Below are 27,190 nucleotides of genomic sequence, written 5' to 3'. Positions count from 1 at the left end.
CAGGTATCGATACGAAGCTGCTTTACACTGAGAGATTAAAGGAGATGTAAATCATTAGTGTAATTGAATGTAAGTTCTGTTTATGCTTATATGTCTGTATCGGAACATGACATCCCGAGGTTTTATTATTAAATGAAAATACATTCTCTTTGAGAAATGTTTTGATAAGTTATTATCATATCTTTTTTTGGGAACAAATTCCTCAACCGTTTTCTTTAAAAGATTACTCTGATTTTATAAAACAAAGCATAAACAAATCAGTCTTTTCTGGCTGTGAAAATGGGGATGTCACATCACTTTAGTGCATAAAGTTTAGATCTTGAAAGTTTGTGACCTTGTTTATGGATAAAGTTGGAAACTTTATCCATCTACATATCATATTGATTTAGATATGAAGGTTGGAGATTTGGACTTAATGAATTAAGTTGAGAAAGATGCATTTTTGGTCCCTTTAAGACTTAAATACTAGATCTTGGTTGTTTGGACCATTATAATGGATAAAGTTGGAAACTTTAACCATTATGGAGCTATTAGGAACCATACAAATGTGATCTTGGTCCTTCTATCCCTTCCATGCAAGAGTTATGATGTTTGAATGGATTAATAGTTAGGGTTTTAGCATCTGGACCTTTTCTAGCCATGGAAAGTCATAAATGTGGAAACTTTATGACTTAAGTCGATGTGTTGAGTCTAAATACGAGTCTGGATGGAATGACCTTAAGGAATAAACACTTAATGAGAAGGAGGGTGTCCAGACTTAGTACGTTGGGCGTACCAACGGGTACGTTGCACGTACCTAGTCAAGGTCCCATGTTTTGGTCAAGGATACACTATATCGGATGTAGTTACTAAGTACGCTTAGCGTACTCAGTCAGTTTGACTTCTTTGAGTTTTTGACTTTAACCTTTAACCAAGGGTTTGCCAAGTTTAGCTTAAGGGCATTTTGGGTATTTTGAGCTGTGGGTTGAGATTTTGCCACTGTTTTTTGTATGGGTGACCTGTAGAGTTGGTATTCGGAGCAACGCATTGCTCAACTATTTTGTCACACTGTGAGGTAAGTTTTCCTCACTGTACTTATGGGTTGAAGGCACCAATGTCGGCCCACTAGGTTATATATCCTAGAATAGAGGATGTTGTTATGTTGTATTGATCTGTTAGAAGTGATTCCTGGTATATAAGATGTTGTCATGCGAGAGTGATCATTAGATCTATCTGTTAGTCTGTTGACTGGTTATATCATTATCTGTTTACTGGATATATGTTATTTGTTATGTATATGTCGACATAATATGGTTGGGTTGAGGCAATGCTTCTTTGTGCGGAAGCCAACAAACCAAGGAGCAAGCCAGGCATAATATGTGGGTCCGAAAGGCAAGTCAGACTTCTATTGTGGGCTCGGGAGTAAGCCAGACATAAGTTGTGGGCCGAAAGGCGAGCCAAATTTATGTTGTTGACTATGGAGTAAGCCATACATGAGTTATGGGTCGGAAGGCAAGCAAGACTCATGTTGTGGGTCATGGGTAATCCAGTCTGTTAGTTGTGGACCCAATAATGTAACAATTGGTAAAAATAGGAACGATCGTACGATGCTATGTTTTGATTATTAAGCAATATGAGTATTTTATCAAGAATTGTTGAAGGAATTTAACCGCTTTTATTTAAATAAGTTATTGTGAAATATAAAACAAGTAGCTATTGATAAATTTCGTTATGATGTATGGCTACGAACCATCACCGGTTTGTGAAATTAGCATATAACATCATTTGAACGCAACAAACTTAATTTTTGTATCAACATGTATCTAGTTGATAATTAAGTTAGGTTCTATGTAAAACGTGTGCTTAATAGTTGTGTAGGATCTAAATTCGACAAATATACGAACCAAAGTGACAAAACGTGTTTAACGATATGGTTAACCGGTTAAATGTCACGAAATTATACATTGGTCAATAAATTTTATATTTAAATAAATTAAAATATAAAATGAATTATTATAAGGTATAATTAAAATGTATCTAAGTGTTTTTGAATAAAAAGAATAAAACATAAACATTAAAGTTCAAATACACAAAAACTACATTGTTATTTTATACTAAGTATACATGTAAGTATTTGTACATATGTATTATTATCTAGTGAATGACTAGTTATGGGTCATTACTTAAGGTGATTTCATGTAAGGAATATGATTTCTAAATCAATTAATATAAGAGAATTGGTGGAGATAAGTGCCTTCTTAACTAATAAGTGCTTAATCACTTAAGACATTTTACTAAGAATGCTTCTTAATCCCTCTTCTAATTTTCAAGATTAAGACCTTCCCTCTCCTTACCTAGAACTCCTAACTAACTAAATAACTAGTAGTTAGTTAGTTAACTAACTCTATCTCTAAGCAACCACCCAAGCAAGTGGCTAGACAAGATCACATCACTTAAACTCACATCCCATCACAAGCTAGTCTAGGTTTTGTCCCCTTATCCTCTTCCACTCTTTCCTCCTTCGTATCCACGAAATTTACTCTTCATTTTACCCTCATTTGACCAGCCAATACTCCATGGAATTACTCTCAACCTTCATCTCATTTTCAAGAACAAGAACTTCCTTCCAAAGCCATCAAAACCATGAACAAAAGGGTTGCTGTCCCTTTTGTGTTTCAGCCACCATTTCACCCATCTACACCTTCCTTTTTGCTTGATATTTTTACCACAAAATACCCCTGGAAGTTACTTGTTATGATACTCAAAATTATTGATTCAAAACAGTGAGTAAACTACCCTTTTTCTTGCTCTTTTGCTGTGAAATTTTCGTGACAGCAACATAGCCAAAAGAGTGGCTGTTTTGGAGCATCAAACCAACAACCAAAAGTTCATCTTCAACCTTCCATTCTTCAAGTATTCACATAAGGTGAGTTCATACCCCTACATTTTCATGTTTTCTTCAAGTTTTAAGGGGGGGAATACAAGTTAAAACACTAAACATAACTTAAATTTAAATGACAGCTTTCTACAGAAAAGTTGAGTCCTGTTCACGGACTGTTTTGACCATCTTAAACTTAATATATTTCAAAACTGAACAATATGAAAATAGTTCAAGTTTATACCTTTCTAAGGACTACTCGCATGCGTTCATACGATTTTTCTACAATTTATGACGATTTTTATAAAACTGTCTGTCATTTCAGAAGTGATTTCGGACTAGTCTGTGAAGATGTTCATTTTCACACTAGTTTGAGACCACTAAAAATCATAATAAAAATTGGGAACAAAGTAGACTCATTTTATAAACTCTCAGAGGTGACGGATTCAGTTTTTGACTTACGATGATTTTTCTATGAGTTTTCTAAAAACCGGGACAGTAAAGGGTAAAACTGTCAAAAGTGGTTTATAGATTTATTAACACCTTCTAACATTTTTGAGCAATGTTTATACATTAAGGAAGTTAAAACACAATAATTTAAATATGTTTAATTACCATTTTTACAAAAGTGATAAGTACAAAAAGGTCTTTAGTATCAAACTTAAGGATTATTTCATGCAAAGTTTCTAATAAAAACGTAAGAATATGAACACCAATTACGAAACATACCAAATCATCTTTTAAAACTTATACATATATATATATATATATATATATATATATATATATATATATATATATAACCATATACATATATATGTTTTGTTTACAAACTTGTCTTCTACATCAAAAATTTCACTTTACTCGTTTTTATCAAATGAATCACTTGTGATTTATTACTACTATGTGAAAACTCTTGTCATACTTTGCATGCACTAGATTTATACAAAGTATTTAGAAATTCCAAAGTATCCTTCGTTGTTAAACCGTTTTAATACATTTTAAAAACTTATGATTTATGCATTGTCAAAACTTTGTGAGAAAGGATGATCTTTGCACACAAAACTATTACTTTAATACAGACTTAGTTGAGAATCCGTGAGACAAGTACATCTTCAAACACTGCCTTTTTGCTAGAAGGTATCGCTACAAGTCATGTCTATAACCAGAGTCTCCCGTTCGGAGAACGTGTCAAATGTGTATAGATCTATACGGGAAGTCATAATCCCGCGCCCTGACTATTAGCTACAGTCCGTCCTTTGGGGTGACAGTTTGTCATAACGCTACGACGCCTGAAGAACGTCGGTACAGGCATATTATGTTTAGTATGGTTATAAAACTCACCGGATATACAATTATTATGGTATTATGCTTTTATGAACGAGTAGCTATTAAAACTATTCTTCATCTAACAAGTGCGATCTTCGTATAGCTTTATTATATAAAACTATGCCACAACTTTTAAGCACGTCGGTTGCTTGCGATTTTCGGTCTTAGAGACTGCCAGTTATGTTAGGAAAATAAGGGTTTTTCCTGCATCTAAAACAAACAACTAATAGGAAAATAAGGGATTTTCTTGGTGCAACTATTTACAACTTATAACACGAACATTCATATGCATTTCATACTTTTATAAGAAAATAAGGGTTTTTCTTGAAAAGCACAACAAATCATATCTCAACTATTAGGGAAAATATGGGATTTTCTGGATCTAATACATTCATTTTCAACCCAACGAATCATAACTCTTTTCATTTGAAAATACCGCATTTTCTGGAAAACATACATGAACTTTCGAATGGCGTACATTTTCTCAAAACACTACTTATGAACTCACCAACTTAATTGTTGACACTTTTTCTTTGAAATAACTTGTATTCTCAGAGAACCGCTAAGCAGGTTTGGAAATCAACTTTTGAGGATTAACGTGCTGACGTTAATTACTTCTTTTGAAAGATGTTTATGTATTTATCTTTTGAACATGTAACGAATACAATTATGTAAACATTTTGGAAACCTTAATATGTATGGTGGTGTGTACTTTCCTTTCTATGAACTGTTATGATACTGAATATGACGTCCTCCGCCCCCGAACGTTTCCGCCGTTCTGGTTTGGGGGTGTGACAAATAAACATGTTGTTATATGTTTGTGTGGTGATACTTTGGGGGAACTCACTAAACTTTGGCTTACAGTTTCAATTTTATGTTTCAGGTATTTCAGATGATCGGGGCAAGATGAATGCTTGATCGTGCATATCATCTTGGATTTTTATGAGATTATGATTTTGGGATACGTTGATTCATGTTTATGATTTTTGGAAACTATGATTTTGTAAATGCTTATGGTTTTGGATTGATTTCAAATATGAAAAATTTTACCTAGATTTTTGGGATGTTATAGGTTGGTATCAGAACCCTGGTTTAAGCGAATTGGTCAGAATTTATTTCGAAACCATTTTCAAAAGTAACCAGAGAATGATGAGATGTGTACGATCAGCCAGAGCAAGAAAGTATACTCCAAGATACCCACACTGTATTTGCTATGATGATTATGATAAAATTGCATGTTAGTTTGTGGGATAGGGATCTTCAGGAATTGCATGATAAAATTGTCTGATGTATGATGTTAGAAATATGGGTTTAATGACACTTGGAAATATGAGAATTGTGATTATCACTTTCAAATCGATGTATTTGGGTGGTACTCCTAAATCCTCAATTGGATAAGACTCGGATAAAATCAGTGAAAAAGAAAGAGAATGAGAGGGTATGTATTTCGTGAGTACCATATTATGACCAAAAAACTGGTTTTTAATCTATGTTTGAAACTGTCACAAGAAAGTTTCAAACTGTCGCAAACCACAAAAACTGTTAAAATGGGTATTTGGATAAGAGTAAAAAATCAGCTCGACCCCAGCCAGGGGCTGCCGCCCCTTGGACCCCGTTCCCAGGGGTGCTGCCCCTAGACCCCTGTTCGTTCAGGGGCTTCGCCCATAAATAATAGTGTACTTTGAATCTTGAATAAACTTAAACAAGTGTGCACTCCGCACCTTCCTTACTTGTTTAATATTAATCAAAATTGATTTTGGTTAACAAGTCAACCCATTAAACTTAAATACAATTAGTAAAACAATTTACCAACATATGATACCTGATAGCCTAGGATAACTTCTTGTGTGTTTGATGAAATTGACATGATTTGTAACACCTGTTCTAGGTATTATTTAATTTATCTAATTTTTTAGGGTTTTGTGCATGGACTCGGCAAGTTGGGGAGCTCCAACTCGGCGAGTGGAAGTTATTATGAGGACGCAAATTTTCAATCCTACTTGACGAGTCAGAAGGCCCCGACTCGACGAGTAGGCGCTGTAAAGGAAAACCCTAATTTTTAGGGTTTGCACCATATTTAAAGAGCAAAATCTGCCAGCCAGAGAAAACCCTAGTTGGACCTTGCACCTTCTTGAGTGAAAGGAAGAGATTTTGTGAGCAATTTTGGTGTGTTTGTGAAGTATTTTGGAGCTTGAAGAAGAAGGAGCAAGGAGAGAAGCAGCATATCCGAAATCTACACTGTATTAGCCACTATCTTGAGGTATAAAGTCGTTACCTTGAGCTCTAGTTGCTTAGATCCCTTTTCTTGGAAGTAAATGGCCATTTTTGGTATAAAATTGAGTCATACTCAGATCTGGACTTATCACAAGGATATGGTTATAGATTTGGACCTTTCTAGGTCCCCAATGACATAAAGTTGCTCACTTTATCCAGCTTAGGCCCTTTCCATTCACAAAAACCTTGTAGGAAGCTTAGTTTTGATGCTTTAGCCTTGTGAGGCCTTGCATGCACGTAAAGTGTCACACCCCCAAACCAGAATGGCGGAAACATTCGGGGCGGAAGACGTCATGTACAGTATCATAACAACTGAATAGTAAAGAAAGTACACACCACCATAATATAGATATATTTGAAAAGTTTACATGATTGTATGTGTTACATGTTTGAATATCAAATATAATATGGTGATCCAAAATATGTTACTAATGCCAGCGAGTTAGTCTTCAAAAGTAGTTGCTACCTGGTTTAGCGTTTTCCTGAGAATACAAGTTATTTCAAAGAACAAGTGTCAACAATAAAGTTGGTGAGTTCATAAGTAGTGTTTTGAGAAAATGTATGCCATTCGAAAGTTCCCGTTTGTTTTCCAGAAAATCCAATATATTCTTATGAGTGTATGAAATGAGTATGAATGATTGTTGTATAAATTGTATGTATTTGAACCAGGAAAATCTTATATTTTCCTAAAAGTGAGGAGTAGTCTTAAATGTCCAAGACCGTAACTTGTAAGCAAATATGTCATGCTTAAGATAATGATGTATAGTCTTATTATAAAACAAAACTATAAGAAGCTTGTATTTGTATGTGATAATAACTGTAATATCACTTTTCCCATGAAAACATAATACCATAATAATTGTCTACCCAGTGAGTTTTCATAACCGTACTATGATTGATTTGCATGTAGCGACGTAGTTCTGGCGTCGAAGTGTTATGATATTTGTCACCTCGCGGACTGTAGCTAACAGTCAGAGCACGGGATCATCAGTCCCGTATAGATCTATACACACTTATCACCTTCTCCGGACAGGAGACTCTGGTAATAAAGCAAGACTTTCTAGCGATACCTTGATAGGTATAATGAAGATGCATGACTCACGGATTCTCAATTAAGTCACGTATTCATGAAAATGTGCTTTTGTCTGAAATGATTACCCTTTCTATAGTATGAACAAAGGCATAATAATGAGTTGTATTTACTTGTAAAATACATAGTGTTATAGTTGAAACGGTTACCCTCGATTTGATGTAATATGCATGTTTACAAATAAAACATATTTTTATTTATAAAACATAATGTATCTTAATAGAGTAAAGTTGCATTATGAGATGTTTTGTATGTTAATAACTTCCTATGATAGTTATAACAATAGCATGAAAAGTATAGCCAGAGAGTTGTGTTTCACACGATTTTAGTCATGTTTTTACTTGTATTCCCCCCTTAAAATCATTTAAAAAGGTATTTAAAAACGTAGTGATAGGGGTATGAACTCACTTGGTAGAAATGATAGCTTGAAGAAGGCGAGACTAAACTCGAGCAGTACTTCAACTGGAGAAAGTCGATTTCTCGGGAGTCTCGGGGGCGCCGGGACTTGCGTCGTGAGCTAGCGGTAATATCGGGGCTTTAAGGTAGCTTAGAGGGGTTAGAGAGGCGTTTAAGGGTGAAGGAGTTGAGAGAGAAGCAACAAAACCCGAAGCCCTAGCGTCCTTTTTATAGTGCTGGGAGGCACCACGAACGCAGTGCATTCCTTTAGGGGACGCAACGTGTTCCCCCTGTGAGGTCAATGCTTACGTAATTTCCTCTGATGGAAGATGGGATGGCTCTGGTAGAAGAACGCAGGGCGTTCCTTCTTGGACCAGCCTCGGATTTTGTGCCCCGAACTTGTAAAATCCGTAACTTTCGCGTATGAGCTTCGATTTCGACGTTCTTTATATCCATGCATAAATGGGAAAATGCTCTACAAATCTTGTTTAGACTCCGTCGGCTAATTCTGAGTTTATTTTTAATAATATATTTTTAACAGGCCGGGACTGGAAAAGTCCGTTAAAAATCCATAACTTCTTCATTCGATGCCCGTTTTCGTCAGTCTTTTTACCGTTGTATTACCATTGACGAAATCTTCGATTCTCGTTTAGGCCGTGTTGGCCAAAAGTCGTGGATCTCTATTTTGAGTTTTTAGCTGTCTACCGCTATGTCCGAAACTTCGAAAAATCACAACTTCCTCATATGAAGTCAGATTTGGGCGTTCTTTTTATGTATGTTTACGGTTTTGGGATATCTCTGACTTTCATTTAGATACCTAAGGTTAAAAAGCATTTTATTGGAATTTTGCGTTTTCTGCTTAACAGTGTTTTACCGGTATTGTCGCGAATCTTTGATTGGTCATAACTTCTTCGTTATAACTCGGATTTTAGTGTTCTTTATATTTTTGGAAACCTTCTTATGATATCTACCACTTAGTATAATCAATTATGGTTACTGAACAAATTTATTTTTGACCTAATTTTTGCTTGTGTTACATAAAAATTGCAACTTTACGTGGTAACTACACTAGGGAAGTGTGGATCTGGAGTTTGGGACCTCAGATCCCACTGAAAAGGGCTGAACACAAAAGGGACTGAAAGAACTCGTCGATTCCCTTAGTTGACTCGACGAATCGAGTAAGGTTTACCCGTCTTCGAGATTCAGAATGAGTGCAATGAAGGGTTAGGGTTTTGGGACTACATGAACTTTTAGTTTTTTAGACTTTTGATGAACTTGACAAGTCACTTAGGTGGCTCGGCGAGTTGACATAGGATTCAGTGGAATGGACTCGGGAGGAACTCGGCGAGTTGCTAGGATGCACTTGACGAGTTGAGGTCAACATTGACTGTTGACCTTGACTTTGACCAGGTTGACTAGGGTTGACTTTAAGGGTATTTACGGGATTATAAAAAATTAATCATATGTTCATTATAGATAGTTGAGGAGGAGCAGTGTGTGGGATATATCTGATCTTAGCTTGTCAGTTCAACACTTGAGAGATGAGTCTCCTCACCATACTAATGGGTCTAAGGCACCAAGACCAACCCATTTTATGATATGTGGTGTCTTAGCTGAAGTTGTATGATGTGGCATGATAGTTGGTATGAGCTAGGAAGTATGCTAGTGGTATATGTAGTATGCTTGTATGAAAGACCATGGGAGAGCCTATGGCACCTGGATGTAAGACCATGTGGAGAGCTCATGGCTTTCCTACTAAAAGACCATGGGAGAGCCCATGACACTCGGATGTCAGACCATGTGGAGAGCCCGTGGATTTCCTATTAAAGACCCTGGGAGAGCCCATGGCACTTAGGTGTAAGACCATGTGGGGAGCCCATGGCATCCTGGAGTAAGACCATGGGGATGAGCCCACGATATCCCTATATGTTTGTATGGATGGTTGTTGTTATATATGTAGCTTTTATAGCTAATATGATTATGTGTTTATGCGGATTGTGTGAGGTATGCTCTGGGGAACTCTCTAAGCATTAGCTTACAATTTGTGGATTTGTTTTAGGTACATCTGAGCCTAAGGGCAATGGCAAGGCTTGATGGCGCGACGTACACTCTCCGACATTTGTTTTGATGGAACACTCAAATGTTTTGAATAAAATATTAATGTTATGAGTTTTGAAAACAGTGGTTAATGTCACTTCACATTTAATGGGAATGATTGGCTACTTAAAAATGAAAATTTTTATTTGAAAATTTTGGGTCGTTACATCATTATTATAGTTGCTTAGTGTATACATCATAGTTGTACATAACTTAGATTCTATAGCCTGAGAATGTTTGGTTTAGCCTTATTTCATGTTCTTTGTCTGGTTGTGGGCTTATGGTAGAATCAAGTATTTGTTTTTCTATGGAATCCAACGTTATGTATGATTAGCATGCACGAGCGGCTGCAGGGTTGGTGGAAGTTTCATGAGTGGTGCAGTTTATAGCAGGTCAGCATGAGGAATGATGAGCCACTCTTGAGAGAGTAGATACAGAATGTATGTATGTCCTAGATACTTGGGCTTAGTGGTCAGGAATTGCATGTAAGGATCTGCCTGATTTTTTTTTTGGTGTCTTAGTACCAGTCGGTTTTACTGCTAGAATGATGCTTTCTTTGTGCTTTGTAGGACCCATATTGATGTGAGTTAGCTATTAAATGAGTGTGTTAAGCTACATGCTACAAAGGTTAAATAATTTTAGAATGATTAATTCGACTTTATTGCGCAATTTTTGCTTGAGTCTAACCGTTGTAGGGTTGGGTCTTTTAGTCGAAAAATTATTTAATTTTTGTTGCATGTAATTGTATAAAGTGGTTAACTAAGATTAATAGAAGTTTTTCAGCAGCTGATGACAGGGTGGGGTGGGGATCCTATGAGAGCCTAGGATGTGATTTAGTGTGGTTGCTACGTTGTTTAATAGGTATTAGGAGTATTATTATGAGTAGGTGACTTAGAGGACTTGGGATGATTCTTGAGGAAAGTATGGATAAGTGTGGAAGGTAGTATTAGGCTTGTACTATTGGAAACATATGATCCATACTCGAATCGAGGGAAGTTACGAGGATTCTAAGTAGTTGGTTAAGGGTAGATGGCATGGTTGGTACCATGGTTCATGACAGTGTTTCTGTATTTGTCGATCTTTTGGTTATGGTTGTTCAGGATGACAATGAGTCTGATGATTGTCTGGGCTTTAGTGGCCATGTTAGTTTGGGTTTGAATGGTGCAGAACTAGGTGAGTTAGTTGATTTGAGGTCTAGAGTGCATGGACCGCTAGTAGTGCCAATTGAGTGAAGGGACTCAAGAAAGAAACGATTGTTATGATCAGCTCGAGGATTGCAGCCGCATGCTGAGTGATTGGCATATGAATTGGAATGTCACTACCTTCGAAAGAGGCTATGTTCTTCCAGTTTTCCATGTTCAGGATGAGAGAGAGGGCAAACATGTGATTTTTGGAGTTGAGATGTAAACCTAACATGGGGCTAGATAACTGTGTTCTTTGGCGGCAAAATGACAATATGGAAATGCACAAGAGGATTTTATGGTATGGTTGCTTGAGATGAGATCAAGGGTCTGATTTCTTCGGGTATATGCAATCAGGTGCTAGAAGATGGTTGCAGGTGATCAGGGAAGTGAATCGGGAGCGAATTTTTTTTTTGTCTCTGATGTATTCCGACTATGAGAATGATGTCTTTTGTATTTATGAATGATTCTTACGATGAACAGACGGTTGAAATTGTTTCCGATTCCGAACACGAAAAACAACAACAACAACCAAAAGAAAGGGAAGGTAGATCCGAGAATATGGACACAAAATAAGAAGTTGAGTTAGCAAAGGAATGCGTCGACATATCCAAATATGGGGGACCCGGGAAAGGGTCAAAATCGTGATCAATTTTGGTTACGTATCACAAAACAGTTTTGTAAGGGAATGGGTCAAGATTCAAATTATCTGACCTCCGACCAATGTAACTCGAAATGGAATCTTATGAACAAACTCGTGACACATTGGAATGGAATTTACACAAACTTTGAAAAGGAACAGGCTAACGGAGAAATTGAAGCGAGTTTGTTGAAAAAAACGCATGCTACATTCCAAGATGATATGCTAAGCCTTTTAAGTTTATTCATGTGTTACAAGTTGTCAAAAGAAGCATTAGGTTGAGGGAACTTCAAACACATGAAGAAATTGCTAATCCACCCAAAAGAAGCCGAACATCTTCATATTCGAGCTCACAACAAGTGTCATCGGATGGTCACGTAGGCGTTAATCTTAATGATGATAACAACAACATCGAAGAAATATGCCCGCCTTCTCGACCAATGGGAAGGGACAAAACAAAAGCTCGAGCAAGAGGAAAAGGGAAAGCGACATCTTCAAATTCATCGGTCGGAACCGAGCGGTCAGCTAGATCGGAGGAAATGATGACACAAATGATACAATTGAATTCAACTTTGGAGAGACATATGACTGAAACCGTTCGACTCATAAAATATTCGTTGTTAATGCAAGATGTGAGACACCTCAACCCCGAAGATTAAGAGGTGGCTAAAGTGGTGAAGGAGTTGATTCACGAAAAATATAAGCCAAACAGCAAATGAAATTTCGATGTTATGTTTTTTTCTAGGTTGTTTTTTTTTTTTATCAAATTTAATTTTCATTTTTTTAATGTAATTTTTAATTTCATGTTAATTTTTTTTAAGATTTCTAAAATGTAACTTTTAATTTTATGCTATTTTTAATTTTTGTATGGTTTTTACAAAAGTTATTATTTTTTTTATTGAAATTAAAAAAAAAGTTCATAGGTAAACCATTTACCATACCCTAGTTCCTAAATAAAAATTGTTAAAATTGTAAAAATTGATATGATGCTTACATGATATATTTTTACCATTAATAAAAAAGACATTACACCCCTTAACCTAATTCCAAACACCTCCTAATTTTACCACCCCGTTTTCGAGTTCAATTTAACGTGAGAAAGGAAAGAAAATGGAAGGATCACTTTCCCTCCTAACTTTCCTTCCGATTTAAGAGGATTTAGAAAGAAATAATAAAATAATTTATTTTCTTTCTACTTCTCTCCGACTCGAAAACATAAAAGAAAATTTTGTTTTCCTTTTTTTTTTCTTTTATATTTTCTCACATGAAAACAAAAAAAATAGACAAAACTGCACAAATGGTCCCTGTGGTTAGCTCAAAATTGCCACTTTAGTCCAAAAAAGTTTGGACTAGCACCACAGGTCCAAACTTTTCATTTTGTTGCGAGTTTGGTCCAAAATTTTTGATACATTTTATAATGACGAATTTGCCCTTTATTATTTTATTTTACATTTTTCTTTTATTACTGTAATTAGAAAACATTTAAAAATAAAACAAAAAATAAAATACTCTCTCTCTCTCTCTCTCTCGTCAAACCAAAACAAGATTTGAGATATGTTTCTTCTTTAGACTTTTCTCCCTAAACACTCAAGGAAGGTAAAATAGAGGGAAGATCGAATAACAGAGAAATAAGAAAATGAAATTAGAAGACGGAATCAGATCGAGGTCATCGGTTCTCAGGTTCTTCATCTAAACATACACATGGTGATCTGAAGACGAAGCGACGGAGGAGAAAACCTTGAATCGAAATCCGCCTCTTTGCCTCGAGAGTCTTCAGTCACGAGCTCAGGTCTCCGATGTCCTCAGAAAAGAACGGATCTATGTCGGTGAAGTTTAAAAACTTTCTTCAGATCTATCGATCTGAAAACCCCCTTCCTCTTCATATCTGAAAACCCATCCCACAGTGGTAGCTCGATTTTCAGGACAAAAACCCTAATATATATGGGAAGGGCGGCGGGGAGGAAGAGAAACTGAGAAAAATCCTAGCTTCGACTTTTACAATTTTGAAAGAAAAACGTATCGTCCTTTTTCAAGAGCTAAAGATGGTGGAAGCTCTGATGAAAGGGTTTCAACACCTTCAAATGACTCAGGCCATGTATTTGCTGCTAGATTTTTTTGTCTTGGTCATTCTAGATCCATATCAGCGTCGTGTTTGTCTTTCTAGATCCATATCAGTATAGATTTTTTTGAATTTTGATTTAAGAATGTTAAGCTTCTACAAATCTGTAAATAGTTCTTGTGTCTTTACAAATCTAGTTGATCTTGTGGTTTACAAGTCTGTAAATACTTCTTGTTCTTCAGATCTGAAAAAATAGAATGTTTTGTTCTTCATATTTGGAAAAATTATGTTTGAATTCATCAAATGGTGGTGATAGTTCATGAGGTTTTCGGAGAAGAAGAGAGTGAAGAAACATAAAGATGAAATGCAGATAGAATGGTGGTTGTGGCGGTGATTTCCGACAGGTGGTGGTGGCTTTAGGCAATTAACAGTGGTTTCCGGTGACATGGTGGAGAGAGAGAGAGACGGAGGAGTTAGTTGGTTTTTGTTTTTTATTTATTTCATCAAAAATTAATAGAATTAATAAAAAAACAAAAAAAGATAAAAAAGAATAAGGGCAAAATCGTCATTATAAAAATATTCATAGCAAATTGGACCAAACTCGCAACAAAATGAAAAGTTTGGACCTGTGGTGCCAGTCCAAACTTTTTTGGACCAAAATGACAATTTTAAGCTAACCACATACTATTTGTGCAGTTTTGTCAGAAAAAAATATGATTTTTCAAAGAAGTCACTTAAAAATCCCAAACACGCCCTTGCTTTTGCACCGGTTAGGGTTAGAAATTAAAATTTCAATTTGATTAGTCTGGTCCTCCACTTTGCAAGCTTCAATCGATCGGTGTACCTACTGCTGCGTATTTGCGACTACGGTACCTTCTGCTGCGTATTTACGAGGTCATCACTCAATCGAACCCTTACTGACTTGGGTGAGCTTGGGGTATGTACTTCTTATCCGTTTAAACCAAAAGTCTGATTACTGCAGCAGAGTTGCTATTCCTAGGGTTTTAATATGTTCAGTAACATCTTCTATTGTTTTTGGTCCAGCACAATTAAACGGACTTTAATATCTCCTCGGAACTTCGAAACATGCCTACTACAGCCGTGGAAGCGAAGATCGCGCCGTCGATGCTATCGTCGGACTTCGCCAATCTGGCTTCAGAGGCTGAGCGCATGGTCAGCTTCGGTGCCGATTGGCTTCACATGGACATAATGGTACCAAATTTCCTTTGATCCTTCAACATAGGAACACAGGTTTTGATTGAATTTGATCGTTGCTTTGGCTATTGAAGATAATAGATACTGTCGATTTTTACTTGTGGTACTATGTAATCCTTTTGTATCGATTTACTCCAGAACCTGATTTAGCAATTAAGTCATGATGAAATCATGAATGATTGACCTAGCTGAGATGATGTTTGTTCCTTTGTCCTCTCATCTCCTGACTCTCTTACGCATTGGCAACACACTAAGTCACTAACTCAGCACTCACACATCTTGTGTTTTATTTGTTTAATGGCATGTAAACAGAGATAGTACTCGAGCATGTTTATCTATTAATTGAGTTTGATCTATTGTATTTCCAGATTGTGTTTGTCTCCAATTTGATACTAGTTCTGTGTTTTCTGTATACCTGAGGCAAGGCAGTTGTTATTTATCATAGGCAGGATTTTAATTGTCATATAGAAACTTTGGTCCACTTCACTGTCTGCTTTGTTTTCATTTCTTGACCTGCATCTGCACTCTACATTGGATTTAGTCGTTTTGGTCCCAACAGGACCCTCTATACATTAGCCTTGTGATCTAAATTTCATTTCATGTTGTGACTGTAGTATATCATAATTTGCTTCTTTGGTTATTGTAGTTGTCTCTGATAGACTGTTGATGTTAATTTGCAGGATGGGTATGGCTTCAGAGTTGGCTAAAGATCTTCTGCTGTTTATCAGAAACTAGCAGATAGTTTGTTTCAGTCAGCTTTAATCTTGTAGTTTTATAAATGATGACTATTAAATAACACTCATGCCTTTGATTTTATTTCAGGCATTTTGTCCCAAATCTTACAATTGGTGCTCCAGTGATTGCGAGTTTAAGAAAGCACACAAAGTAAATGAAATCCTTTGTTTTTTCCACTATGCTCTTTTAACTTCATGGCTAATGCAATAAGGAGGTTTGTTGTGACGCAGGGCATATCTGGATTGCCACCTTATGGTAACAAATCCTCTTGATTATGTTGATCAATTAGGAAAGGCTGGTGCTTCTGGTTTCACATTTCATGTTGAGGTTTCTAAAGGTATGTTATTTGGATCACAATATTTGTAATTCAGATTGCTCATAGTTAGTTGTTGCACAGATAATTGGCAAGAAGTTGTTAAAGAAATCAAGTTGAAAGGCATGCGGCCTGGTGTGGCATTAAAACCAGGAACACCCATTGAGGATGTGTATCCCCTGGTATGTAACATGTTATGATAATTGATAATGTAAAAGAAAAGAAACCCTTGTTGATGATGGTTTGTTGATAGCTTGAAGGTGAAAATCCTGTTGAAATGGTTCTTGTCATGACTGTGGAACCTGGATTTGGTGGGCAGAAGTTCATTCCAGATATGATGAATAAGGTGTATTTATTTATGGGAAGTTTGCTGCCTAAAATTTCCATTTGATTTGACAAAATTTTGTTGTTGAATAGGTGCGCACATTGAGAGAAAAGTATCCGAAACTTGATATAGAGGTTAGTGTTTCAAACCTGTTATTGTATGCTTGATGTTTTTACATATCCATATGTGATATTTAAATATAAATAAAAATAAATATTTGTGGATGGCAGGTAGATGGAGGTTTAGGGCCTTCAACGATTGACGAGGCAGCTGCTGCAGGTGCAAACTGCATTGTTGCTGGGAGTTCAGTTTTTGGAGATCCAGAGCCGGCTCGAGTTATATCTCTACTCAGAACAAGTGTCAACAAGTGCTTGAAACCCAACTTTATATAGAGACTCAGCAACCACATCAAAACATGATCCGATCCGACTTTATATGAGTTGCTTAATTTGCTATGTTGATTCATTGTGCTATTATTGTACTCTATATGTATTATCTATTATGTAGAGTAGTTTTGTTTCTTATGAAATAATGAATGATATGCTGTTATTCACTTGTATTGCAATTACAAGTGCCTCTAATGAATCAGTTGCTAAAACTACACATTGCATTGCATTGCATTGTATTGTATTGGATTGAATTTCACCATTTTTGCATTTTTTATACTAGCCCGTCACACTTTGGTTGGTGATCGGTAAATTAACCAGAATTAAAGTGTTAAACTACTATTAACTAATAGTATCTTTTTAAATAAATAAATACATAAATATATGTTTCCTTTTTGATAAGGGTTAATTATATCTATACATTTAAATATAACAACGTTTTACAATTAGATTAGCCTCAAATCATCTCTGATATTAACATTAACCCCATGTTTGGCAAAAATAAACCAGCTTTTTGTTATTTAGCATTTGGTAAAATTAATAAAATTAGCTTATTCCGGTTTATAAAATAGCTTATAAGCTAACTTATTGATATCAATAAGTTAAGTTTATAAGCTAAAAACTTTTCAGCTAGTTTATCAATTTATCAAAATAAACTTTAAAGTGGTGACTCCCTTCTTCCTTCCTATAAAAAAAATAAAAATTCTCCCTTTACGTCATCGATGCTGATTGCAACTTCAACATCCGTCTTATCATTCAAGATTCAAGGTAGTGAAGCTTCAAATGTCTAAAATCATGCATATCAAATAATTAGTTATAAAAAGACCAACACACGTTCATAAGCAAATACACTCTTTCGATTTGCACTACCTTTTTTTTTTTTTTATTATCTAACTAGACGAATTCTCATGTGTTGTGTATGAATTCAATATTACAGTTAAATTAGTCGTGATTTAAAGTTTGAAGCAACAACATAGCCATGAATTTGGATTGGGATATTGATAGTAAAAATATTGGGAGCAAGAATTTCTGGGAACATCTAGAACGTTTCGTTTTTGGGCAAAATAGCAGTTTTCAAGTATTGTTTGACAAATTAAGTATTAATCAATATTTGATTGATTGGTCTGAGGTTATCTATAAAAAATATTTATCTAAGCCACTTCGTTTCTTTTTGTCCAAGTTGTTTCTTTTTTTGTATAGCTCACTTTCCTTTTTGTTTGTCAGTTTCAGGAATATCCTCATTCATAGGTCCAAAATCTACATCTTTGAACCGAAAGATCCGAATGATCCACATATTTTTAAAATCAACAAGCCTTCAAATGAAAAATAACTATTTGCACAAAGTTTTGTAATGTATAACGTTGATCTCCTAAAATGAAATATAAACATAAATTACAATTTAATTAATTCGGCGAGTTTCGTTTGTTGAAATCAATTAATGATATCATCATCATCATCATATTATTATTATTATTATTATTATTATTATTTTACTTTTTTACATAAAAACACATCTAGATGAGATGTTCAAACAATAGTTTAATTTATTTTTAAACCGGCAATATTTTATATAATAGGTTCAATCGTAATTCACGAATGATATGTGTTATTGTGAAGATCATAACATAACTTTTTTTTAGGGAGGAGTTGTAGAAAAAAGTTACCTTATAATGATATAAAGAAAGTCATACTTTGATAACAAAAAAATATATTAATTCATCATATGTTTCTCTGTAATTGTGATAAATACTTACATTCAGAATGTTGATAAAAATTATGCGGTCTCAATTATATCATATGATTTATATAAAACTTTATGTACTGAAAGTTATAATAGAAAAATATATTACATTGTTGATATTATAAACTTATTATGATAAATAAAATAAAACGATGAAAATAAATGATGATGTTGCTGTAGTTTTTTAGTTATGCAATTGTGTTTAGTATTCAGCATTCCATTCAACAACAGACAATTATTTGCATGTTTTGATCTTGGAATGATACATGGTTGCTTATTAATTTACGAATCGAATAATGATGCAATTTGTTCTATTCCTTACCCCAATTACGAATCTGATAATGATGAAGGAATTTTGTCGGAAATATTTATGATAAACCCAGTTCTTCGTAATTTTGCATCGATCACTACCCATCCAGAGTCATACATCTCCTCATCCTTTTCCAGTCACTAATATCTCCCACAAGCTAATTAATCCCTCGCCTTCTTCCAATACAGTCCGACTAACCAATGCCATTAGCCAAGGTTCATGTTTTGATTAATGTGTAATTGTGTATGCGAAACCTATACTAGTTATTGCCTTCTTTGATACTGCTTCCTCGGTTTTTCTATAATGATCCAAATATTCTTCCTTCAAGCTATATTGGAAACCACACTATCAACAATTTTTTGCTGCTAATGACCACACTTTTGTGATTGATAAGGTTAGTATTCCAATAAATGTCCTCTTTTTCCTTAAATGTGTCTTGCAACATAGATTTTTGGGATCCAGCTCTCCTACAAAGGACATTCTTATTGGATTTAATCTTATTCTCAAGATGCCATATATGAAGTTTCTATATTCAGGTATTCATTATAAAAGTTTATTTAACCCATACAGTAGAATGCAACATGTTTGCATGGCTTCATCCGTTACGTAAGAAACTATTAAACAAGAAATCATTCCCATAACTTGTGCTTCATCCCATGCATATAGGTTATCTCACAAATAATTCCTCTCCTTTATGGTTAAATCCTACATTTTTTTTTGTTTCCTTTCCATTTAAAAAAAATGAGGATATCAACCCTACGAAAGTCAGATGAACCAAATCATTATCATCTTTCTATTCAAGAATGCATACAACTTGTTGATCAAGGAGTAATTAAATCCACTATGTTAGCTGTATATTTATTTGTGCTTTGTAATGTATCTTTGTATTTTTGGTATTTGTGTGGCCCTTCTATATTTTGCCCACAATCATAGATCTTTCTATATGTTGTATTATATATTGGTGGAATGCATTTTGTATTGACAGGGAAAAAACTCTCGTTAACATGGTATCAGGGCATTAAATCAACCCTAGCCGCCTTTTTTTTTTCCTGCTCTGTTTACTGTTCTTCTCCTCTTAAGTCAATTCTATGGCTTCTCACCTTGATAAGATGTATGGAATCACCAACATCAAGTCATATGTTCCTTTGATCCTTGATCTTGACAGACTAAACTACGATGCATGGCGTGAGTTCTTCAAGAATCATTGTACTACATATAAAGTTTTCGGTCACCTCGATGGCACCAATCATAACCCAACCGATCAAGATTGGTGTACTGCTGATTCAATCGTGAAACAATGGCTATTTGGCACTCTCTCTCAACCTCTCATCCAAACAATGTTTTAAAAACCGGTTTGAACCGGCCGGTCGAACCGGGAACCGGGAGAGGGAGCGGTTCAACTATCACCGGTTTTACATTGATTTCTGAACCGGATTGAACCGGCCGGTTTAAAAAAAAAACCGGTTGAATCGGTCAAAATAAACCGGTTGAACCGGTTAAACCTAATAAAACCACATGAAAAATAACCATTTACATAACAAACTTTAGTGATTTTTTTCAAATCTATTAAGTTTTCTTTGAATAAAAATATATGTTAAATTTTATAAAAACTTTTGATGTGTTTGTATTCATATAAAACTATATGTTGTTTCTGTATTATACTTTATTTTCTTTTTGATGTATATGTATTGATGTAAAACACTAAAACTTATGATTATGTGTTATTTTAATGTATTTGAATTTATCTACAACTTATTTTTATATGTATTTTTAATGTTTGAACTTGTAAAATCAAATACATAATTTATATATGTATGTATGTGTATGAAAATAGAAAAAAACATGAAAAATATAGAAACCGGTTCTCCCGACGGTCGAACCGGTTAAACCGGGAACCGGTCACCATACCGGTTCAACTAATAAACCGGTTTTTAAAACATTGCATTCAAACCATATTGATACCTGATGCGACAGCCGCTCAATTGTGGAAAGCCATTGAAGACCTTTTTCGTGACAACAAAGAAGCAAACGCAATAAAACTCGAGAATCAACTCAGAAACATTGTTATAGGTGACTCCACTGTTATGGAAAACTACACACGCATCAAAACCATCTCCGATCTCTTAACCAACATTGGTTCCAAAGTTCCCGAACGCACTCTCGTCACATACGCTCTTAACGGCTTGTCATCAAAATTCGATCACATCGCCACTACAATTCGTCACAGAAATCCATTCCCTACACTCCTGAAGATGCGATCTATGCTCTCCATTGAAGAACAAACACTTCAAAATCAACAAAATCGGATACCCCAAGCCTCTCATACGGATTCTTCATCATCTCACCACGTTTTAAACGCCAATCATCAAACTCAATCTTCTAATTCCAGCAACATCTGAGGCAATAATCGTGGTGGCGGTCGAAATAGGGGTGGTGGTCGAGGACGGAATGGTGGCAGAGGCAGACATGGCCATCGCAATAATGGAGACACGTTCTCGTTTCCGTCGGCAGCTCCTCATCCCAACGGACGTTGGGTTTTCATCCCAGCCGACCAACAATCTGGGCTCCTTCCTTCACCTAATCAGGGTGCTCGCTGGCCCACTCCCTTGCAAACCCAATCAAGACAGCAACCAATTTGGGCCAATCAGCACACAGCCCAACAAGCATTTTTTGCTGGACCTCAACCGCTTCAGCCGTTTAATTGGCAGCAGGCCCAAAACTTTACGGATCAGCCCACAACACTCCCTCAAGCTTTCACTACTATGAACCTTCAAGACCCCGGAACGGCAGATTGGTACATGGATACCGGCGTGACTGCTCATCTTCATGTCGACTCAGGTATACTCAATTCCATTAAAAATAATTGTAATAATTTTTCAGTCATAGTCGGTGACGGATCTCGCATTCCGGTTACTCATGTCGGAAACTCTTCTCTTTATCAACATCCTTTTCGTCCTCTAAGTCTTAAAAATGTCCTTATTACACCTCAAATTATTAAAAATATCATTTCTGTTCGAAAATTGACTCGTGACAATAAATGTTTTATTGAATTTGACGAGTTTGGTTTTTCTGTGAAGGATTATCTCACCAAACAAACCCTCATTCGATGTGACAGCACGCGCGACCTCTATCCCTTCTCAAAACAACTTCCTCAAGTGTTTCTCAGTGTTAGTTCTTCCACGTGGCATCAACGACTTGGTCATCCCGGCACTCAAGTCTTCAACCATTTACTATAAAAAAAGTTTATCTCTTGTAATAACAAAGATCCTAGTATCTTATGTCATGCTTGTCAACTTGGAAAGCATGTCCGTTTGTCGTTTCATTTATCTCAAACTGATGCTAACTTTCCTTCTCATGTCATTCATTCCAATGTTTGGACTTCCCCTCTAATAAGTCATAGTGGAATAAAATATTATGTTATTTTTCTTGATCAGTATTCTCATTTTGTGTGGGTGTATCCGTTACGAAACAAATATGATGTTTTCTCTAAATTTCTCCATTTTCGAGCATATGTTAATAACCAATTCAAAACCGATATTTAAATTTTTCAATGCGATAATGGCAAAGAATTTGATAACCAACACTTTCACCACCTTTGTGCCACTAATGGCATTCACACGCGCTTCTCTTGCCCCTACACGTCCCAACAAAATGGTAAATCCGAACGTATACTTCGAACCCTGTTATTCTAAGCCTATCTTCCACCCACTTATTGGGTGGAAGCTCTTCATATGGCAGCCCATCTCTTAAATATTCTACCCTCTATCACTCTCAAAAATGACACTCCATTTCACAAACTCTTCCAGAAACACCCCTCCTATACTCACCTTCGTGTTTTCAGATGTCTTTGTTACCCCCATCTCAACAACACTAGCAAACTCCAACCCCGATCCACTCCATGCATCTTCCTTGGTTATCCTTCCAATCATAAAGGATATCGATGTCTCGATCTTCATACCAAAGAAATCATCATTTCCCGGCATGTTGCTTTTGATGAATCAGTCTTTCCTTTCGGCTCAATGACCCCTCATCAGTCTCCCAATTATGATTTCCTTAATATTGAATATCAACGGAACTGTTTTAACGATCCAACCATTCCCTCTCAACCTTCCCTTCATCATCCCGACCCAAGCACAACCACCGTCGATACCGCCACCCAACACCTTGAAAGTGACAGCGACTCCACTCCCTCCTTGTCTGCTTCGGCGTCTTCTCCTTCTCCTTCCACTTAACCCTCTCTCACCCAAAATAACCCCCCACCACACTCTCAACCCTTTGTTCCCACCTCCACTCGCACTCATCATATGCAAACCCATGCTCGTCATGGAATCTTCAAGCCCATTGATAAATTAAACCTTCACACCCAACCCTCCCAATCTCCTCTTCCCAAAAACTACTCTCAAGCATTTCAAGACCCAAACTGGCACAATGCTATGACTGAAGAATTTAATGCACTTATTTCTAATGGGACTTGGGTACTTGTGCCTCGGCCCCCCACTGCAAATGTCGTTAACTGTATTTGGCTTTTTAAGAAGAAACATAATGCAAATGGATCTCTCGCTTGGTATAAGGCACGACTGGTTGCCAACGGTCGCAGTCAATGAGTTGGCATTGATTGTGATGAGACTTTCAGCCCGGTTGTGACACCGGCTACCATCCGAACTGTCCTTAGTTTGGCTATTTCACACCACTGGCCGGTTCACCAGTTGGATGTGAAAAATGCATTTCTACATGGTCACTTACAGGAGACCGTTTACATGCATCAGCCCCCAGGCTTTTGTGATCGATCTTTTCCGGATCATGTTTGCTTACTTCAGAAGTCCATATATGGACTCAAGCAAGCACCACGAGTGTGGTATCATCGGTTTGCTCAATTCATTACAGGGTTCGACTTTACTAACAACAAATCTGATTCCTCTTTGTTCATCTATAGACAGGGCGCTCAGACTGCGTATTTATTACTTTATGTTGATGATATCATTTTGACTGCATCATCTTCCATTCTCTTACATAAGGTCATCACCACTCTTCGTTCAGAGTTTGCCATGACTGACCTAGGCACCTTGAACTATTTTCTAGGTATTGCTGTTACTAGAGACAAACATGGTATGTTCTTATCACAACAGAAGTATGCCACCGAGATCCTTGAGCGGGCTAAGATGCTCAATTGCAAACCAGCTCGCACTCCCGCCGACACATCAGCTAAATTTGATGGCACAGGTCCTCCTGTCACTGATCCGACTCTCTACAGGAGCCTTGGAGGAGCTCTTCAGTACCTCACATTCACGAGACTTGACATCACTTATGCAGTTCAACAGGTTTGTCTTTACATGCATGATCCTCGAGAGCCTCACTTCTCCGCTCTCAAGCGCGTTTTAAGATATATTCGAGGTACTCTTGATCACGGTTTACAACTGTATGTATCTCTGTCTCGTGGTCTTATTGCCTATTCAAATGCCGATTGGGCTGGTTGCCCCAACACACGTCGCTCCACTTTCGGCTACTATGTTTTTATGGGTCAAAACCTCCTCTCTTGGTCGTCTAAGAGACAAGGTACCATTTCGAGATCCAGTGCTGAAGCTGAGTATCGGGGAGTTGCAAATGTTGTTGCTGAGACCTGTTGGTTGCGTAACTTGCTTCGCGAGCTTCACTACCCACTCCCTTCTACTACACTTGTGTATTGTGATAACGTCAGTGCCGTTGATTTGTCCACCAATCCGGTCCAGCATCAACGCACAAAACATATAGAGATATGTAACGCCCGTAGATCCGAGCTCGTCAATTTAGAGGCAATAGGGGTCGAAAACGACTTTTTGACAAAAAGATTTTTTAGAATAAATAATCTTAACCAAGTTGTAGAATATGTCACAAGGAAGTTATGACCCGTCGAAGTTTCGCGACGGAACCAACACGACACCGGGAAGCGTAAATAGTGAATTTACGATAGAGCGAGATTTAGCCTTAGCGATCTAAACGAAAGTCGTAGAATATGTTAAACTAAGAACATCGATAAAAAGAACGCCCAAATCTGACTTCGTATGAAGAAGTTATGATTTTTCGAAGTTTCGGACTAGCAGTGTACAACCCGAAATTCGAATATTAGATCGAACGGTTTTTAGCCGACACGACCTGAACGAGAATCGAAGATCTCGTTAAGAGTAGCGTAACGAGAAAAAGATGGGCGAAAACGGACGTCGGATGAAGAAGTTATGAGGATTTAACGGACCAATCCTGTCTAGGCCTGTTAATAATATAAAATTTAAAATCGAGTCAAAATTAGCCGACAAAGTCTAAACGAAAGTTGTAGAGTACGTTCCCACCTTCGTGTGGATATAAAGAACGTTGAAAACGGAGGTTGTACGCGAAAGTTACGAATCTTTAAAGTTTAGGATCAAATTTGCGAAGGCTGATAAGGACTTGATGACGTGGCGCGTTGTGGGCCGTCCATCGCTGATCAGTGAACGCTTCGGATTTGGACACGCCTCGCTTCGCATTACGCCCAACGTCCGAGTTCGGTACGCCAAGCGTACCCTCCGGTCTTATCCCTTCCGAGTGCGAGACATCTAGAGTCCATCTGGCAACCCCATCCGAAGTTACGCCCCGCGTAGCCAAGGATTACGCCCAGCGTAGTCTGAGGCCTCGCAGGGTATAAAAAGGGGCGAGGGTCTCCGCATTTTTCACACAATTTTCCTTCTCTCTCTAGATTTCTTTCTCTCTCTAAGGGTTTTAACCCTCCCCTAAGCCTAGGTGATCCCCTAGCACCCTAAGGAAGCCCCGAGGCTCCCAGATTCCCGAGAAAAAGTAGTCTTTCGGTTTCGAAACGCTGCTCCAATTAAGTTCCGGTTTTCGATAAAATTCGCTGTAAGTGTGCTACGCTTACGCAATTTTTAATATAGCATTCAAATAATTATAAGAATGTTCTTAGGTCCTTAAAATAATTATTTAGGCTATTATTATGAGTTATATTGAGTGTTATTAACGCTTATATAGTAATAATAATAGTCAGACTAATTAATTAGTCACGGTTAACGTTAGACTAAACCCTAGAGGTACTGGTACTAGGTTTTATCGAAGGAAAATCGTTTTGAAAGTATCGAAGCGTTGTCCGAGTGCTGAGTCATCACCTTTCAGGTGAGTGCATAGTTACATTCATCTTACACGTAGATATGAAATATTTTATATAAACTACGTGCTATGTGTGCATATTATCTGAATACTTGCTGTCTATGCTGGATGAACGTTTTATACATGTTTTAAAGGATGTAAACTGTATACGTATTTTATATATACGAATATGTTGGGTATGAGATGGGTAGATGAATGATGAGAGATAGAAGATGATGTGAGTATACATTGGCAGCTATAGACTTAGTGCCTATGGGACGAACACCGGTAGTTATGGACTTAGTATCTGTTAGACGTTGGTAGCTATGGATTTAGTACCTGTTAGGAATTGGTAGCTATGGACTTAGTACCTATTAGTTAGATGCTGGTAGCTATGGATTTAGTACCTGTTAGGAATTGGTAGCTATGGACTTAGTACATATTAGATAAACACCGGTAGCTATGGCTTTAGTACCCGATGAGTAGACTATAACAACTATGGAATTAGTGCTTTACGAACGAACGTTGGCAACTATGGATTTAGTGCCAGTCCTATAACCCTGGAAGTAAGGGACTTCGGAATAAATGAATGCAAGATAGATGACTCTTAGGTTAAAACCTTAAGAGTAAAGAAGATAATGGGGATGGGTAATTGGGTTGATAGTTTGATTGTTTAAACATAATAATTATATTATTGTGGGTTGAAAACCCTATGTACTCACCAGGTTTCCCAACCTGACCCACTCAGTTTGTTTATACCACAGGTGACGATATGAAGTGACATTACACTGAGAGATTTAAAGACATGTAGATCACTAGTGTAAATAATTGTAATTCTGTTTATGCTTATGTTTCTATATTAACGATGACATCTCAAACATTTTAAAATTAAATAAATACGTTTCTTCGAAAATATTTTATTAACGTATTTATCATGTTTTTCTTGGAACAAATTCCGCAACGTTTTTGTTAAAAGAAGTACTCTGATTTTTATAAAGCATAAACAAAATTGGTCTTTTCTGGCCGTGAAAATTGGGGATGTCACAGTTGGTATCAGAGCATTAGTTTAAGCGAACTAGGAATATGGATTTATTTCTAGACTTAAACTTACAATGCTAAGCGATGATTGTGAGGTGTG

At 36.7% G+C, this 27,190-nt stretch overlaps 1 protein-coding gene across 1 annotated transcript; it reads left to right on the top strand.

Annotated features, from left to right (window-relative positions):
* The first annotated feature begins 14,672 nt into the window (after positions 1-14,672).
* On the top strand, positions 14,673-17,114 carry LOC111912872 (ribulose-phosphate 3-epimerase, cytoplasmic isoform). The gene is made up of 9 exons (XM_023908605.3): positions 14,673-14,860; positions 14,968-15,135; positions 15,819-15,823; positions 15,961-16,023; positions 16,104-16,210; positions 16,271-16,368; positions 16,440-16,532; positions 16,604-16,645; positions 16,742-17,114. The coding sequence occupies exons 2-9, from the start codon at positions 15,010-15,012 to the stop codon at positions 16,901-16,903; spliced, it is 696 nt and encodes a 231-aa protein (XP_023764373.1). The 5' UTR covers positions 14,673-14,860; positions 14,968-15,009; the 3' UTR covers positions 16,904-17,114.
* The last annotated feature ends 10,076 nt before the right edge of the window (positions 17,115-27,190 follow it).

This window comes from Lactuca sativa, chromosome 7 (genome assembly GCF_002870075.4).
Source record: "Lactuca sativa cultivar Salinas chromosome 7, Lsat_Salinas_v11, whole genome shotgun sequence".
Classification (NCBI taxonomy): Eukaryota; Viridiplantae; Streptophyta; class Magnoliopsida; order Asterales; family Asteraceae; genus Lactuca; species Lactuca sativa.
The sequence above is the reverse complement of the archived record's forward strand: the minus strand, read 5'-3'. Positions and strand labels throughout refer to the sequence as shown.